Raw genomic sequence first — 19272 nt, forward strand, 5'->3', positions numbered from 1 at the left:
AGTTTTCAGCATATAAGTTCTCTATGTTTTGTTGGATTATACCCAAGTTTTTCTTTTGATTTTTCTTTTTCTCTGTTCCTTATTTTTTTAATGGTTTACTTGGGGTGTTTCTTTATAAGCAGTCATGTCATCTACAGATGGAGACAGCTTTATTTCTTCCATTCTGATTTTTATGCCCTTTATTTCCTTTCTTGCCTATTGCACCGGCTAGAAGTTCCAGCACTGTGTTGAATAAGAATGGTTAGAGTGGACATCCTTGCCTTGTTCCTGGTCTTAGGAGGAAAGCATTCATTTTTTCACTATCAAGTATAATGTTAGCTGTAGGGTTTTTTATAGATCAGGAAGTTCTCTATTCCTGTGTTTCTGAGAATATCATGAGTGAGTGTTGGATTTTGTCAGATGCTTTTTCTGCATATCTATTGATACAATCATGCACATGTTCATTTTTAGCTTGTGAAAATGATGGATTACATTGATTTTTGAATATCAAATCAACCTTGCATTTCTGAAATAAACCCTGCTTGGTTATGGTGTATAAATTTATAACTCCTTTTCCGTATTGTTGAATTCTGTTAGCAAACATTTAAAGGATTTTTGTGTCTATCTTCAGAAGCAATATTCTGTGGTTTTCTTTTCATACTTGCCTGCTTTTGGTATCAAGATAATAACTAGCTTCTTAAAATGAACTGGGAAGTGTTCCCTCCTATTCTCAGTTTTGGAAGAGATTGTGTAGAATTTGTGTTAATTCTTCTTTATATATTCTGAATAATTCTCAAATAACACTCTCATGGTCTGGAGATTTGTTTTTGGAGTTTTAAAATTATGAATTCAGTTTACTTAATAGTTACAGGGCAATTCAGATAATCTATTTCGTATTGGTTGAGTTGTGGTAATTAGTGGGGTTTTTTAGGAATTGGTCCATTTTGTCTAAATTGTTAAATTTATGTGGGCATAAATTCTCTTATTATCCTTTGGATGTCAGTAGGTTCTGTAGTGATACTGTTAACCCTGTTTCATTCCTGATGTTGGTAATTTGTGTCTACTTTGTCTTTTTTTTTTGGTAGGGTATGAGGGTGGGGATCATTCTTGCTAGAGGTGTGTTAATTTTGTTGTTTTTTACAAAGAACTAGCTCTTTGTTTCATTGGCTTTTCTCTGTTATTTTTCTAATTTCATTAAAGTCGTTCATATTTTTATTACTTCCTTTCTGCTGCTTGATGTGGGTTTGTTTTGCTCTTTTTCCAGGTTCTGCTCAGATTATTGATTTGAGACTTTTCCTCTTTTCTTGTGTGTATGCACTTAATGCTATAAGTTTTCCTCTCATCACTGCCTTTACCTGTGTCCTGCAAATTCGGATATGTTGTATTTTTATCTTTGTTCACTTTGATTTTTTTTTTTCCACCTTTCTTGAGATCACAGTTTGTTTATCCATTCATCTGTTGATGGACATTTAGGTTGTTTCTGGTTTAGGGCTATTACCAAAAAATGCCGTGAGTATTCTTGTACAAGTTCTTATGTAATATAACATATGCTCTCATTTCTTTTGGATAATTTCCTAGAAGTGACTATCATAAGTGTACATATAACTTTTGAAGGACTTGCCAGACTGTTTTATTAGCAATTGATTATTGCTAATTGACCAAAGTGATTATTAGCAATTTTTTGTAGCTGTAATTGATAAAAGTTGACTTGTGATTACTTAGAATTATTTTAATGATTCTTCACCATAAATAATTTGAGAAGCACTGCTTGGAGTAGCCCTGGAGGGGTAGATTTAGGTAGCTATAAGAACTCTCCTTACATTGTATAAGATAAAGCAGAGTGAGTACAGATGGAGGTAGGTTGCTGGTTTTGAAAGGAGGAGAAGTACTCTGATCAGAGTACTCTGACTGTAACACTGCTGTTAATGAAATATGAGACAGTGTCATTAGCTGGGTGAGTAGAGAGCCTTTAGCAATATAAGATTGAGGAAGGAGGAAAAGATGTGAATTCATCTCAGAATGAGAACATATATTAGAAAAATGTAGTAGGTTTTTCTGAGAGTTCTGAGTGCCTCTTTAAGTTTTGTGGCCATAAATTTGAAGTAAGACCTGTTTTCAAGAGTTTCTCCAATTAGTTTAGTTGTTTAGACACAGATAAATACAACGTATTTATTTAGGTTTAATAAGGACTAAGCTTTTTCCTTGCTAATGTGAGATAGGAATGGTGGAGGGTCAAGAGGCTTTTGCAAGGGAGTGATTCTAGAGTTGTGGAACCTCAGCCAGTTAAGGAAAGGAATGAGGGGGATGGTGGATTGTGAAAAGATAGTAGGGTCAGTGGATTACAGGACCCTGTGCAGTCAAAGGATAGTTGCAGTAGGAAGACCATAGTAAGTGAAAATGTAAGGAAAGGAGATGGTGATCAAAGAGTAGGATTGTGGAAATAGTTTTCAGAGGTGGTATGATTTTTGGTGATCTACATGATCTAGTCAGAGATATAACTATAGATATAATCTAATATAACTGTAGGAGAAGGTGGCTGAGGTGGTGTTTAGGAAAAGACAGTTGAAGAAGTCAAGGAGCACAGAGGCCAAAGAGTTAGACTGATTTTCTGTATGTATGTTGGAGTTCCATTATGGCCAGCATAATGATGGCGAGAAAGACAGTGAGTCAGGTGCTAAAGGCATCAATGAATGAAGAGGGTGAGGAAAGACTTTGAGGGGGGTAGTTAAGATAGCAAAGATAATGGGTGTTAAAGTCTGATCATATGATCTTCAAAGATCTGCAGTGGGGCTCAATTAACGGAGGAAGTAGTACAGTGGAGATTGATAAGGACACCCTCCCCACTTCTGAGTCCTGAAGTGCTCTGAAGAATTATGGGAGGAAAAGGTCACCATTTGAAAGGTCTCTAGGGAGAAGTATCTTCCAGGAATAGCCAAGTTTTAGCTAGAACAAGAAGAGAGAACATTCAGAGAAATTGAAGATAGCAGTAATGGGGATGGTATCCTAGCGAACATGCATGATCCAGGAGGCTTGGACTTACTTTGCCTGAGCTAAACATGGGTGTGATGGAATTAGTTAGTTATGGTAGTTTTTTGGATGAAGGTGGCAAATGAGTTAAAGTTAGAACTCAGAAAATTTAGCTAGGACATGGGACCATCACGCTGCTTTTCAGTTTTTGAGGTCAACGTCAGACAAAGACCTCTTGGTATAAAATTTATTCTGCAGCCCAGTGATTTTTGGTAGCTTGGTGGTCTCTATTTTTCTGGGATTGTAGAGGTTATATTTGTTAAATTTCTTGTCCCTTTTTGATGGACTTGGACTTCCTCATGTGTTTGGTGATTCTTAATTCTCTGTCTCCCATGACATGCCAGTTTATTCTTCTAAAAGCCTTGGACTCCATGGGTTTCCTGGCTGAACACTGTGGCTTCTTGTCTGCTTCCTTCTTTTGGGCCCATTGAACATTGTTAATTTTCAGTCACACACACACACAGTGTTAATTTTTTCAAACATAATATTTTGTCTTTCACTTCTGCATGTTTGTTATAGGAGAGGAGATTTTGGCATGTATTCAGTTCATTACCTTGACACTGTCAAAGCTAAACTTTTAGAAAAGAAAATTGATTATAACCCAAATTTCCAACCATAGGGAATGGGATAAAATGTGGTATATCTATATAAAAGAACATTATGCAGGTATTAAATTTTTGTTTTGCAAGGACATGGAGGTAATGAGAAACTGCTCTCGATAAATTTTTAGTGATGCCATTTGCTAAAACGTATATGCTCTATTGATGGATATAGACTGGCATTAAAATGTAAATGTTTAAGGACCTTAAGATTTTAGGTGTTTTTTATTTGTTTTAAGTTTCTATATTTTCCATATTTTCTATATTGAATATGTCATAAATATATACATTTATAATGGGGAGGAAGAGGGAGTAAATTTGACTTGGAAAGAAAGGTAACTAATAAGCAAATTATATGATATGTTAACCTTATCTAATTTAACACAAAATTCTATTTTTGCAAAAAATACATTGGGTGTATGCATCTGTGTCTTGAAGAAAATCATAACTCTGTCTTAGGTAGACCATGTATGGTTTTGATAAAAATTCCACTGGTAAGTTGCATGATCTGGTTTTTTTAAGGACTTACCCTGAATATAAACATACAGATTGAGGATTAAAATCTCAAAATACTAATTTGAAGTGCTAGTAGAAAATAATTTAATGGAAAGAAAATAGTTTATTGTGGTTTTAAACTAGTAGGGTGACATAATCTTCACCATCATTTCTATTGCTGGTTTATTGAAAGTCTGTGGTATACCATGTGACTGTTTTCAGTTTTATGATATATAGTATGTGAAATCTTCCTATAAATATTTAGAAATCTGCTGATTGGCTTTATAAATATTTTGTTTATTTAGCAAATATTTACTGAATGCTAACTATATGCTAACCACTGCCCTAGGTACTTGGAATGTATTGCTGAACAAATAAAGAGACAGGTGGTCTGGTAGGAGTAACAGTTTAATTCTAATAGGATACCTTTTAGTGAGAAAAAAACCCATGTTCTTAGGTTGTTTGCATTTTTAAAACTGTTTTACTATAAAAGCCTAATAACCAGGAGAAAAAACAATCTCCAGTGCTAACCTGCTTTTGTTTTATTAGATTGAGGAGCTTCAGCAGGCTTTAACAGTAAAACAAAATGAAGAGCATGATCGACAGAGGAGAATAAGTAATACCCGCAAAATGATAGAAGATTTGCAAAATGAACTGAAGACCACAGAAAACTGTGAGAACCTTCAACCCCAAATTGATGCCATTACAAATGATCTGAGACGAGTTCAAGATGAAAAGGCATTATGTGAAGGCGAGATAATTGATAAGCGTAGAGAGAGGGAAACTCTAGAGAAGGAGAAGAAGAGTAAGTTTTTTTAAACTTACAGTGAGGACATGTTTATAAAATGGAGATATGTCTCTGTTGATGGGCTTTCTTCTTCCCCTGATCATGTCTCTAAGTGTTCATGTCTGCTTGTTGAGGAAGCTCAGTTCAGTTCTTCCATTTTAGTGTCTTAATTACCTATATCTATTGTGTAATGATTTGCTGCAAGCAGACCATTGTCTTATGTCAGATTATGGCAGTTGATTTAATTCTCTAAAAATACTTTGCTTTATTTTCTTTACAGTCACTCACTTTTCTGTTTTTTCTCAGGTCAAATTTAAGCTCTTCATTCTAGCCTTCATAATCTTCCATTAGCTTTGCTCCTTGAAGCCTGTCCAATTTCATCTTTTTTTTTGTTTGCTATAGACCGTGTGGCTAGATCTATAGCATTATTCAGTTAGAGGAGATCTTACATTCTGTCTGCTCATTATATATGACTAAGGTCAGTTAGTAAAAAAATTTGTTTATATGTTTAGCAAAATGCTAGGTGTATGGTTTAAAAAAAATAATAACACTAGACAAGAAGGGTGGCCCAGTGCCTTTCCAACTTCCAGACCCACTGTCAAGAGTAAGCACTCTTAACTATTTCAGTAATTTTTTCTAATAGTCTTTCATATATCTTAATCATATTTTTATTTTACCATGTCTTGGTTAATCAACTTTAGATATCATCTTTTAATATTTTGTTGCTTCAGATGTGGATTTCAACTCATGACACCTCCCCTACCTATTATTGTAATTCCCCAAATGGGATTCTTATATTAATATTAGTAATCATTAACATTTATTAATGTTTATTTATTACCAATAATATTCTTTTTTTTGTCATTTAATATTTGTTGATAATGCTTGAATGCACATTTATAAGCTAAAAATACTGATACTCCTAGCCTTTCTTTTTACTTTCCTCCCTTTAATTCTTTAATATGTACTCTGGTTTTTATAGTTTAAAGGCTGAAAACATACTTTATTGAGAACCATAATTAAGTTTTATATGGTCTGTTTATGGGTTGATTCTACTAGCTAGAAATATTAAGTATTATTTATGTTATTACAACAATAAAACTTGCTCACAGCAGAGCCAAGTAGTGCATTATGATCTAATTTCTGTTCATTGATAATTTTTTTTTAGGATTTTAATTTACCAATTTTTAGAAACACCATTTACTTTAGCATTTCCTTAAATTGGGAAAAAAATTATCAGGCATTCTCTTGAGTTCTGAGACCTTCCATCCTCCTCCCATCTAAACTGATTGTTCTCAAGGTCTCCTTATGGCTGTTACCTAGGACTTGTCTCACACCTCTTCTGTGTTGAATAAAAAGCTATTCCTGAATTCTGTGTCTTCATTTTTCTTAAATTACTTCCTTGTTTTGTAAGAGTACATCTTCACATAACCTCCTAAGAAGAGATATTTGGGAATTAATTTGAGTCTTTGCATCCCTGAAAAATCTTTACTTCATTATCCCCTTTTTTATTTTGGTGTTATAAAAATCTAGCTTGAAAATGGTTTTTCTTTCAGAATCCTGAAGGCCTATTGCCATTGTCTTTTGATAGGAAATCTAGTGTTTTCTCATTATTTTGTATGTGACCTATTTATTTTTGGTAGTTTAAAGATCATCTTTTATCCCAGGTGTTTAGAAACTTAAGAATGATTTGTCCAGGGTGGGTCTTTTTCACTGTGTTGGGTACTTGCTGACTGGTGTTTATAACCTTTAGATCTCAGATACTCTTTTATGTTATTAATAGATTATTTCGCTAATTAAAGTTTTCAGAGGAATAATGCTTTATTTTCCAATTTTAGGTGTGGATGATCATATTGTGCGTTTTGACAACCTTATGAATCAAAAGGAAGATAAGCTGAGACAGAGATACCGTGATACATATGATGCTGTTTTATGGCTGAGAAATAACAGAGACAAATTTAAGCAAAGAGTCTGTGAACCCATAATGCTCACGGTAAGAAATTTGTTCATCTTAGTAGTATCTGTTAGTTTTATTATTGTAATCATTGTAGGTTTTGTTGTTTTAAGAATTCTTAGTCTTCTTAACACCCTGCTTTTCCATTAGTAGACTTGTGGCATCTGGTATGCTGCTGAATCCATACATGAGCTTTTTAAAGGGTCCTTGATAATAAACCTATGAACTTTTTCTTGATAGAAGTATGAAACTGGCAACTTATTGACCAAGAATCATGTGTAAACTTGGTTAGCTGGTTTCCTTCTGGCAATTGCTATTCTTCGGTTATAACAGGCAATATATTAAATGCTGCCAAAGGGGTAGAAAACTGCTATAAATAAATACAGTTGATATGGAACACCTGACAGGATAGACAACAAAATCATCTGCTACAAAAATAAAGCATTCTGAGGATCCTGAGAATGAAACCAACAATTTATTGACCTTATAAACATTTGATAAGTCTTATTAATGATCATGAGTCATCAAGAATAGGGCAAGCTGTGTTTAGTAAATCATTTAATGAAATGTGGGTGTGGATTTACTAGGAAAATTTCCATCTAAAATATTTTAAATGGTAAGTTGGGCCATGAGAAGAAATGAAAAAGTAAAACCCACATTCTTTGCTAATGACATGTTTTATACACACACACACACACACACACTTAAAACTTCAAAATGATAAAAGGATTATTTTTGCTAGATGATTTTTTTTTTTTGGAAAGAATTCACTGTAGATCCTTGTAGGATTCATGAAAAGTTCTATATTCTGTAACTCCTGTTAATATTATGCTTTATTCAAAGTCATTTCATATAGTTTGCATTATATTAGCAAAATTAGTGTGCATAATACTGTATTCTCTTCTTGCTCAGGTATGAATCATTAGAATATTTTTGCTCGATCAAGAAGGGAATACCTATTTTGGATGCAGACATTACTGTTTTGATTAATCCAGTAAGGATTGAAAGAAAACACAAGAAGAAATACTGTGACCCTTAGTATTATAAATTAGAATGCAAGTGTAATTTTCAACAGATTCTTATTAAAATGCCAACCTCAAAACAATACCTCTGGACTTTATTAGATTGGTCATCCTCTTGTCACTTGATTTCCTGATAGTAGCCTATCACCAAGTCAGATTACTAGCTGGCATATATTTACTTTTTAAATTACATTTGAGTCTGAGATAAAGGGAGATACTCTGTTATCTTACCCTTCCTGGAACAACCTTTTACTTTTACTACCACCTTCTTCCAACTGTATCCTGCCCATACACTTACCTAACCCTTCAAAATCTAGTTGAAATGCATTGTACCACCTCCATAGGCCTTTAAAATGTTGCCATAGGTCTCTATTTACTAATATAAAGGGACATTTATGATATGTTAATGACTTATAAAACAGATTACAGGATAGGGTATATAGAAAGATTTCATTTTTAAAAATTGTGAAACAGGAGTCTGCCATCAACCACCAGAACATCTTGGAAAGCTACACCTCCTATGTCTACCTGTCCATGTCTTACTACTTTGTAAAGATGTGGCTCTGAAGAACTTTGCCAGATATTTTCTTCACCAATCTCATGAGGAGAAGGAGCTCGCTAAGAAGCTGATGAAGGCTCAGAACCAACAAGGGGCCAAATCTTCCTTCAGGATATCAGGAAACCAGACAATGAATGCAATGGAGTGTGTGTTACACTTGGAAAAAATTGTGTATCAGTCACTACTGTAAATGCACAAACTGACCAATGACAAAAATGACCCCTACTTGTGTGACTTCTCTGAGACTCATTACCTAAACGAGCAGGTGAAATTCATCAAAAAAATAGATGACCGTGTAACCAACTTATACAAGATATGGGCCCCAGAATCTGATACGGCAGAATGTCTCTGATAAATGCACCCTGGGGAAGAGTGATAATGAGAGCTAAGTCCTATGCTGGCTTATCCATAACTATAAAAAAAGATGACTTCCTATGGTGATATTGGGATTACTTTACCCTTTCTGTAAGTTGTAGCAAACACCCACTTTATTTTTTTTTTCATTTGTACCATTCCTTACAACAAAGTATTGAGTTGGCCAAAAAGTTCCTTTGGGTTTTAAGTAAAAACACATTTTTCATTTTCACCAATAACATTATTGAACAACGTATTCACCCTTTTGTTCCACTACCTTTTATCATTTTTCAGGCGACTTCATAATTCCATCTTCCCAAAACTTTCTATCTTTTTGAGCAAAGAACTGTTCTAGGTGCCTTTTACAGTCTCCTAGGGAATTGAAAATTTTTCTATTAAGAGAATTTTGTAAAGACTGAAATAAATGGAAATCCAAAGGTGCAATGTCTGGTGAATATGGCAGATGAATCAGAACTTCCCAGCCAAGCAATAAGCATTTTTGCCTGGTCATCAAAGGAACATGCCATCTTGCATTATCCTGATGGAAGATTATGCATTTTCTGTTGACTAACTCCGGACGCTTTTCGCCAAGTGCCGCTTTCAGTTGGTTGAATTCGGGGCAGTACTTGTTGGAATTAATCGTGTGGTTTTCCGGAAGGAGCTCATAATAGAGGACTCCCTTCCAATCCCACCATATACACAACATCACCTTCTTTGGATGAAGACCGGCCTTTCGTGTGGTTGGTGGTGGTTCATTTCACTTGCCCCACAGTCTCTCCTGTTCCACATTATTGTACAGTATCCACTTTTCATGGCCCATCACAATTTTTTTAAAAAACAGAACGTTTTCATCACGTTTAAGTAGAGAATCACATTCAGAAATACGGTCAAGAAGGTTTTTTTCACTTAACTTATGTGGAACCCAAACATCAAAGCAAGTAACATAACCAAGCTGATGCAAATGATTTTCAACACTTGATTTGGATGCTATGAGTATGTCGGCTATCTCCTGCTTGGTATAAAGTCAGTTGTTCTCAATTAACGTCTCGATTTGATAGCTGTCAACTTCAACTGGTCTACCCGACTGTGGAGCATTGTCCAGCGAGAAATCTCCAGCACGAAACTTCACACACCACTTTTGACACATTCAGTCAGTCATAGCACCTTCTGCATATGCTGCACAAATCCTTTTTTTGCATTTCAGTTGCGTTTTTACCTTTCTTAAAATAATAAAGAATAATATGCCGAAAATGTTGCTGTTTTCTTCCATCTTCAGTATTAAAATGGCTACACAAAAATTCACCAATTTTGATTTTTTTTTAAATACACGCTGATATGACAGCTGTCACAATATAGTCTAACAAAGTTGTTTTGAACGAAGTTAAAGACAACTAAGCACTAGAGCCATCTTTTGGAAAAACCAAATGAACTTTCTGGCCAATCCAATAACTTGGTACCAAAAAAATTGTGAAACGGGCTTCCCTGGTGGCGCAGTGGTTGAGAGTCCGCCTGCCGATGCAGGGGACACGGGTTCGTGCCCCAGTCTGGGAGGATCCCACATGCCGTGGAGTGGCTGGGCCCGTGAGCCATGGCCACTGAGCCTGCGCGTTGGGAGCCTGTGCTCTGCAACGGGAGAGGCCACAACAGTGAGAGGCCCGCGTAACGCAAAAAAAAAAAAAAAAAAAAAGTGCAACAGTAGACATCTAATGTTTGTAGTGTTTATGTCTGGGTGATGGTATTTTATATGGCTTTGATTTTTTCATTTGTTTGCTTGGTTTTTAGTTTTCCCATCTTTCTATACTGATCAATATTCTGTAATTTAAAATAATACTACCATTTATGTGACAAGCAGTCTACTAATTTTTTTTTGTATTATTTCTTTTAATCCACATTTAGTCCCTTGAGATATAGACTGTTTTACTCTACCCATTTTAGGATGAAGTAACTAAAGCTCTCAGAGATTTAGGTGGTACTTGATTAAGGTCATACATAGGAATGGAAGTGACATCTGTCTGATCCCAGAGCCCTAGATCTTGAACTATCTTAGTATCTTCCATAGCACTGAGCCTCAAGTGCAAAAATGTCTAATTAGTTAGTATTTTTTGAGTAAGTAATTAAGTTTATGCTCTAGTAGTACAAAGCTAGGGTTTCTCTTGAAAGCACCAATAGTTATAATTAATCCATAGCAAGTTTTTTCATTAGTTTCATAAAGTTTTATTTAGGCCTTTGTATTTTTATACTAATTAGTTTTGCCATGGATAGCATGAATTCCTCTTAAAGATTAAGAAGAAAAATATTAAAAGTTTGGGGACAGATGAGAAATGTTTATACTCAGGTTACAATCTAACCCTATTTCAAATGTTTTCAGTGAGTTGGCCAGAAGGGAACTTTTTATTTCTTAGATGGTATCAAAATCAATATGCATTAGGTGCTGTTAAAGTCTTGGCTTTTGTTTTACTATGTCTTGGACAGTAAATTAAATAGATGTTTAAAAATGTTGACTCTTCAATACCAAACTGTTCTTTTTTGGTCTACTTTTTTCTCGATTTATTTAACCTAATTAAATAAATCTAAGTTAAGTATAATTATGTTCTAGTAGTCAGTTTGGGTTTCATGAAAATCAGCTTTTCTTTTTGTTTTGTTTAGATCAATATGAAAGATAACAAAAATGCCAAATATGTTGAAAATCATATTCCATCAAATGACTTGAGAGCTTTTGTGTTTGAAAGTCAAGAAGATATGGAGGTTTTCCTCAAAGAGGCAAGTACTGTAATATTTTAATTCACTTCACACTTAGCTTCCAGTGCTTGAGTTTTCAACCTCAACCTAGAGCAAAAAAATGATAATGACCTATTTTACCATCAGTAACTATTGTGTAAAATTATTCAAATTTGCTAATTTCTTTTGTCTATACCACTGAAGATTGAATTAGTTTTATAAGAGGAACAACAGCCCATAGTTCCATCTTTAACATTTTTTGAAATTACCATTGGGAATTAATATGAAGAGTAATTGTCACATTGTTTTAAGAGAAACATCATAATGATGAGACTTTGGTCTTGGACATCCTTTTAGGAAATGTATTGGAATGAACTCCGTTTTTCTTTGCGGGGAATATAATGTTGTTGCTCATTATAAATAAAAAACTTTAAAAAGAATGAGAAAAACACTACTGACCAAGAATATAAGCCACTGGAAGACATCATGGCTTAGTTAAGAGTATAGACTCTACAGATAGGCTACCAGGCTTTGAATTCCGACTTTACAGCTGATTTCAGCAAGTTGACTAAATGTTCTGTGTCTTAATTTCTTCACTATAACGTGGAGATAATATCTACTTCAAAAGATGGTTGTGATGATTAAATAATTTATTAAATGAAAAAGTTTAGAACAGTTTGTTGGGTACTATTGTTTTTATTATATATTGTTATATATCTGTATAATACATATTGTTAGCTATGTATGTTACTATCCTTGCCAGTAAGATTTCTTTTTCCTTTTGCAATACGCCGTCTACTTTTTAAAAAGCCCTGGAAAGATGAGGTTTAGATTTTGTTTTGTTTAAACTTTTTCTAGTAAGTCTAAGTGAGGACAGGACCATGAATCGGCTTAAGTAGTCCTCTATTTCTCTGGTACACAAGTGATTGGAAAGAATCTTTACTTTCTTTGGCTTTTACGTATTGCCCTCCTTCTGGTTTGGAGTTGACAGGGAATGTGAATAAAAGATGACTGGATAAAAAAGTTGAATCTACAGAATTATAAAATGGTCTCCAAAAAATTAAGCATTTGTGTGATTTAGAACTATTTAAGCCTAAACAGTGAGTTCTTGAACTGATGTCACTGAAGAAGTAGGTTACTTGGATTACAAGTCTGTGAGACATGACACAGTGTGAAGGGTCTGGAGTCAGGTGTAATTAGATGATTTCTATTTTGCAAATGGCCAGCTTAGCCTACACTGAGTAACTGGATTTGCCTCAAAAACTCATGTTTCTTCCCCTGTGCTAAGAATTTGAACCATATATTAATAATATGACAGGTTCCTGGAAATTTGACCTTTTTTTTTTTTTTCTTGTACTGTGACAACTTTCCATAGGGGCTCATCATTAGGACTAGAACTTCCTCTTACATGTATCACTTTTTGTATGTATATTTTAAATTTTGAAATATATTGTATATAACCTCCTCCTGTAATTATATCTACTAGAGTACCATTTCCCATCCTTCAGTAACTTACAAACCTTCTTCATGGTGTTTGCCATTTCTGCATACTACCGTGTACTACCATCACAATTTTTTGCCATATCTGGGTACTAACTATATTATTATTTAAAATTTTTCTTTAAATCACTTCACTTCTTGTTACTGAAATGAAATATTCTGAAAGGAAGTATAATGTCATTACCAAATTAGAAAAACAAATAATTTACATTACAGTAAAGACAGTAAAAGCAGTGTTAGTAAATCCTAGATGTGTACTGTTGCTTCTCGAAAGCAGATGATATGATTTTTTTAAAAGGAGGTAATAAGGAGTTAAAGACATGATGACACCGTATGTAACTTACTCATTGGTATGATTAGAAATATTGAAAGGGAATTGAAAAGGAAATTACTTTCTCATTGTATAATTCAATTTTATTTAGTGTAGCCACTAAAACAATAGATTTTTAAAACTTAAATGAATTCTGCATACTAGTATCATTGATACATTGACTCATGGCCAATATTGTTTCATCATACCTCCACTCTATTTTTTTTAATAACTTATTTTGATATAACTTCAAACTTATAGAAAAGTTGCAAGAGTCATACATATGCTCCTATATACCTTTTACCCAGATTTACAATAATTATTCACATTTTGCCCTATTTGCTTTACTGATTTTTTCGTTTTTTTAATTTTTAATTTATATTGGAGTATAGTTGATTAACAGTGTTGTGTTAGTTTCAGGTATACTGCAAAAGTGATTCGGTTATGCACATACATGTATCTATTCTTCTTCAAATTCTTTTCCCATTTAGGTTATCACAGAGTATTGAGTAGAGTTCCCTGGGCTATACAGTAGGTCCTTGTTGGTTGTGTATTTTAAATATAGCAGTGTGTACATGTCAATCCCAAACTGCTAATCTATCCCCCCCCCCCACCCTTCCCCCTTGGTAACCATAAATTCATTCTCTAAGTCTGTAAGTCTGTTTCTGTTTTGTAAATAAGTTCATATGTATCAATTTTTTTAGATTCCACATAAAGCCGTATCATATGATATTTGTCTTTCTCTGTCTGAGTGACTTCACTTAGTATGATAATCTCCAGGTCCATCCATGTTGCTGCAAATGGCATTATTTCATTCTTTTTAATGGCTGAGTAATATTCCATTGTATATATGTACCACATCTTCTTTATCCATTCATCTGTTGATGGACATTTAGGTTGCTTCCATGTCTTGGCTGTTGTAAGTAGTGCTGCAGTGAACATTGGGGTGCATGTATCCTTTCGAACCATGGTTTCCTCTGGATATATGCCCAGGAGTGGGATTGCTGAATCATATGATAGCTCTAATTTTAGTTTCTTAAGGAACCTCCATACTGTTCTCCATAGTGGCTGTACCAATTTACATTCCCACCAACAGTGCAAAAGGGTTCCCTTTTTTCCACACCCTCTCCAGCATTTATTGTTTGTTGACTTTCTGATGATGGCCACACTGACTGGTGTGAGGTGATGCTTCTTTTTTTAAAATATATGTATTTATTTATTTATTTTTGGCTGCATTGGGTCTTTGTTGCTGCGTGCGGGCTTTTCTCTAGTTGGGGCAAGCGGGGGCTACTCTTCGTTGCGGTGCACGGGCTTCTCGTTGCGATGGCTTCTCTTGTTGTGGAGCATGGGCTCTAGGCACGCAGGCTTCAGTACTTACGGCATGTGGGCTCAGTAGTTGTGTCTCGTGGGCTCTAGAGTGCAGGCTCAGTAGTTGTGGCACATGGGCTTAGTTGCTCCACAGCATGTGGGATCTTCCTGGACCAGGGCTTGAACCCAGGTTCCCTGCATTGGCAGGCGAACCACTGTGGCACCAGGGATGTCCTTTTTTTTTGAGGTGATATTTCATTTTAGTTTCTAAATGCAAATCTTTTTTGGAGAAATGTCTATTTAGGTCTTCTGCCCATTTTTTGATTGGGTTGTTTGTTTTTTTGATATTGAGCCGCATGAGCTGTTTGTAAATTTTGGAAATTAATCCCTTGTTAATCTCTTTGTTTGCAAATATTTTCTCCCATTCTGTGGGTTATCTTATCATTTTGTTTATGGTTTCGTTTGCTGTGCAAAACCTTTTGAGTTTGATTAGGTCCCATGCTTATTTTTGTTTTTATTTCCATTACTCTAGGAGACAGCTTGAAAAAGATATTGCTGCGATTTATGTCAAAGAGTGATCTGCCTATATTTTCCTCTAAGAGTTTTATAGTATCTGGTCTTATATTTAGGTCTTTAATCCATTTTGAGTTTATTTATATGTATCTTGTTAAAGAATGTTCTAATTTCATTTTTTCATGTGTAGCTGTCCAGTTTTCCCAGCACCATTTATTGAAGAGACTCTCTTTTCTCCATTGTATAGTCTTGCCTCCTTTGTTGTAGATTCATTGACCATATGTGTGTGGGTTTATTTCTGGGCTTTCTATCCTGTTCCATTGATCTGTATTTCTGTTTTTGTGCCAGTACCATACTGTTTTGATGACTGTAGCTTCTTATTGCCATTTTGTTAATTGTTTTGGATTTGTTTTTGTACGTGTTTTTTCTTCCCTTCCTCTTTTTTTCTCTTGTGATTTGATGACTAACTGTAGTGTTGTGTTTGGATTCCTTATTCTTTTCTGCATGTGTATCTATTGTAGATTTTCAGTGTGCAGTTACCATGAGGTTTTGGTATAGCATTCTATATATAAACAAGATTGTTTTCAGTTGCTGATCTTTTAATTTAAAATGCATTTCCAATATCCTGCCTTTGTGCTCTCCTTGTAATTGCTGGTTTTGATATCATATTTGTTTAGCAGATGATTTCCTACCTTTACTGTATGTTTGCCTTTACCAGTGAGCTTTTCCATTCATAATTTTCTTGTTTCTAGTTGTGGCCTTTTCTTTTCCACCTAGAGAAGTTCCTTTAGCATTTGTTGCAAAGCTGGTCTGATGGTGCTGAATTCTCTTAGCTTTTTCTTGTCTGGAAAGCTTTTGATTTCTCTGTCGAATCTGAATGAGAGCCTTGCTGGGTAGAGTATCCTTGGTTGTAGATTCTTCCTTTTCATCACTGCCTTCTGGCCTGCAGGGTTTCTGCTGAGAAGTTAGCTGATAACCTTATGGGAGTTCCCTTGTACATTATTTGTTACTTTTCCCTTATTGCTTTTAATATTTTTTGTCCTTAATTTTTGTCATTTTGATACCATGTATCTTGGCATGTTCCTTCTTGGGTTTATCCTGCCTGGGACTCTGCTTCCTCTGTGCTTCCTGGACTTGGGTGACTGTTTCCTTTCACATATTAGGGAAGTTTTCAGCCATTATCTCTTCTAATACTTTCTCAGGTCCTTTCCATCTCTCTCCTCCTTCTGGGACCCCTATAATGTGACTGTTGGTGTGTTTAATGTTGCCCCAGAGGTCTCGTAGACTGTCCTCATTTCTTTTCATTCTTTTTTCTTTATTCTGTTCCACAGCAGTGATTTCCACCATTCTGTCTTCCAGCTCACTTACCAGTTCTGCTGCTGTTACTCTGCTATTGATTCCTTCTAGTGTAATTTTCATTTCAGTCATTGTATTGTTCATCTCTGTTTGTTGTTTAGTTCTTCTAGGTCTTTGTTAAACATTTCTTGTGTCTTCTAGATCTGTGCCTCCATTCTTTTTCCAAGATCTTGGGTCGTCTTTATTGTCATTACTCTGAATTCTTTTTCAGGTAGATTGCCTATCTCTACTTTACTTAGTTGTTCTTCTGGGGTTTTATCTTGTTCCTTCATCTGGAACATATTCCTGTGCTGTCTCATTTTGCCTAACTTTCTGTGATTACAGTTTCCATTCTGCAGGCTGCAGGCTTATAGTTCTTCTTGCTTCTGCCATCTGCCCCCTGGTGGATGAGGCTGTCTAAGAGGCTTGTGCAGGCTTCCTGGTGGGAGGGACTGGTAACTGCCCACTGGTGGGTAGAGCTGGCTCTTGCCCCTCTGGTGGGCAGGGCTGTGTCAAGGGGTGTGTTTATCAGGCAGCTGTTTACTCAGGAAGGCTTTAGGCAGCTGGTCTGCTGATTGATGGGGCTGTGTTCGCACCCTGTTGTTTGTTTGGCCTGAGACATCCCAGCACTGGAGCCTACAGGCTGTTGGGTGGAGCCAGGTCTTGATGAGAAAATGGCAGCCTCCAAGAGGGCTCATGCCAATGAGTACTCCCCAGAACTACCATCACCAGTGTCCTCGTCCGCACAGTGAGCCACAGACACCCCCCCCCCAACCTCCGCAGGAGACCCTTCAATACTAGCAGGTAAGTTTCTTATGAGGTCATTGCTTTTTTACCTGGGTCCTGGTGCACGCAAGGCCGTGTGTGTGCCCTGCAAGAATGGAGTTTGTTTCCCCCAGTGCTGTGGAATTCCTGTAATCAAATCCCGCTGGCCTTCAAAGCCACATTCTCTGGGGGCTCCTCCTCCTGTTGCCAGACCCCCAGGCTGGGGAGCCTGACGTGGGGCTCAGAACTTTTACTCCTGTGGGAGAACTTCTGTAGTATAATTATTTTCCAGTTTGTGGGTCGCCCACCCAGCATGTATGGGATTTGATTTTATCGCCATTGCACTGCTTCTACCATCTCGTTGTGGCTTCTTCTTTGTCTTTGCATACAGATACAGGACAGGTATCTTTTTTGGTAGGTTCCAGCATTTTTTTGTCAGAGGTAGTTCAGCAGTTAGTTGTGATTTTGGTGTTTCCATAAGAGGGGGTGAGCTCACATCCTTCTACTCCGTCTTGTCTTCTCCTGCTTTATTATTTCTCCATAGCAAAGTACAGGTGGTTTTGCTATAAGCAATATATAATTCCTAAAAATTACTGTACTGCAGAATTGTATAATAAAAACCCACAGGGGCTATGGTGTGGAGGAGGGGAAGCACAGCTTTACATATGTTAAATTATTAAGAAATATGCAGATACAATAAATGTGCTTTTTCTTTTTTATTTGTTTATTGAAGCATGGTTGACTTATAGGTTTCAGGTGTACAGCATAGTAATTTGATGTTTTATGGATTACACAATGTACAAAATTAGTATGAAATATTGACTATATTCCCTGTACTGTATGTTACAACCCTGTGCCTTATTGAAAGACCTGAAGTTGGCTTGTGGAAGTAGGCATTGGAAGGGTTCCGTATGTGAATTATGTAGTAGGTAAGACAATATAAAGCACTTACCTGAAATTGGATGGAAAGTTGTAACACCAGATGTGGTTGAGGGGTGGCTCATAATATGTAGTGAACTCAGGCAGCTGGTAGATGATTGAGAGGGATGTGTGTGTGTCTGTGTATTTGTGCACAAATTACGTCTATTCCTACACAGCTCCATTTAGTTGGGTGCAATTTTTTGCATTCACCTAGAGAAAAGCTTATATTTGTTATGGATATAATTGTACCTAAGCAAATGTGAGAATCACATAATGTTTAAGTTGTCCCCTAATATATAAATTGCTTGGAATAAATTTGTCCTCAAAACAAGCATTACAGTAAAACTATTTTTCTGTTGGTAATTATGTGTGAGGAAATACTTTGAGCCTTTAAAAATATCCTGTTGCTCATGTAACTGCTTAGTAGGTTTAAGAACCATTAATGATTCTCATCATTCTTTCTATATTTATTAGTTGGTATTCTATAAGGAAGAGCTCTTTCTTCTCCATTTATTTAGTCATTATATCATATAAAATTCATAGAATTTTGTTTTATGGATTTTAATCCATTACTATCATTATTTATTTTAATGCTCAAATTGTCCCACATTTGGCCAGTGAGACCTTCAGCTTGACCGCTGTATGTTATTTTACCAACTTTTTTTTTTTTTTTTTGCGGTACACGGGCCTCTCACTGTTGTGGCCTCTCCCGTTGCGGAGCACAGGCTCTGGACACACAGGCTCAGCGGCCATGGCTCATGGGCCTAGCCGCTCCACTGCATGTGGGATCTTCCCGGACCGGGGCACGAACCCATGTTCCCTGCATCGGAAGGTGGACTCTCAACCACTGCGCCACCAGGGAAGCCTTTACCAACATATTTTGAGCAGTACTTACTTTTGGGGAGAGCAGGGTGTTCACTTATACCTTTACCTTGCTGTGTCTGGGCCTTACAATCAGCCTTTTCCCCAAAGAACCCTAGTTTTTAGAAACCAAGATCTGTGTGTTAGATGTGTGCATTGCTGCTAGTGTCTCATTGCTTCTTAGCCCTTGCATGCAAACCCTTATTTCTATATTTATCTGGAGAACAAAAGTGCATAAGGGCACCATGAATTCACACTGATGCTT

The 19272-nt window shown here is 36.0% G+C and overlaps 1 protein-coding gene across 7 annotated transcripts in view; it reads left to right on the forward strand.

Moving 5' to 3' along the window:
* SMC5 (structural maintenance of chromosomes 5) overlaps nucleotides 1–19272 on the forward strand; it is a 102455-nt gene that overhangs the window by 50918 nt on the left and 32265 nt on the right. For 6 of the 7 annotated variants that reach the window (XM_022573531.3, XM_022573532.3, XM_089913290.1 and 3 more), the window contains 3 exons: nucleotides 4650–4905; nucleotides 6726–6880; nucleotides 11423–11536. In XM_022573531.3, coding sequence (XP_022429239.1) covers nucleotides 4650–4905; nucleotides 6726–6880; nucleotides 11423–11536 — 525 coding nt within the window. The remainder of the gene's footprint in view (nucleotides 1–4649; nucleotides 4906–6725; nucleotides 6881–11422; nucleotides 11537–19272) is intronic. The other variant, XM_089913289.1, reaches the window with a different exon arrangement.

Source organism: Delphinapterus leucas, chromosome 6 (assembly GCF_059928025.1).
Source record: "Delphinapterus leucas isolate spDelLeu-1000000601 "Yukka" chromosome 6, BTC_Dleu_Yukka2, whole genome shotgun sequence".
Lineage (NCBI taxonomy): Eukaryota > Metazoa > Chordata > Mammalia > Artiodactyla > Monodontidae > Delphinapterus > Delphinapterus leucas.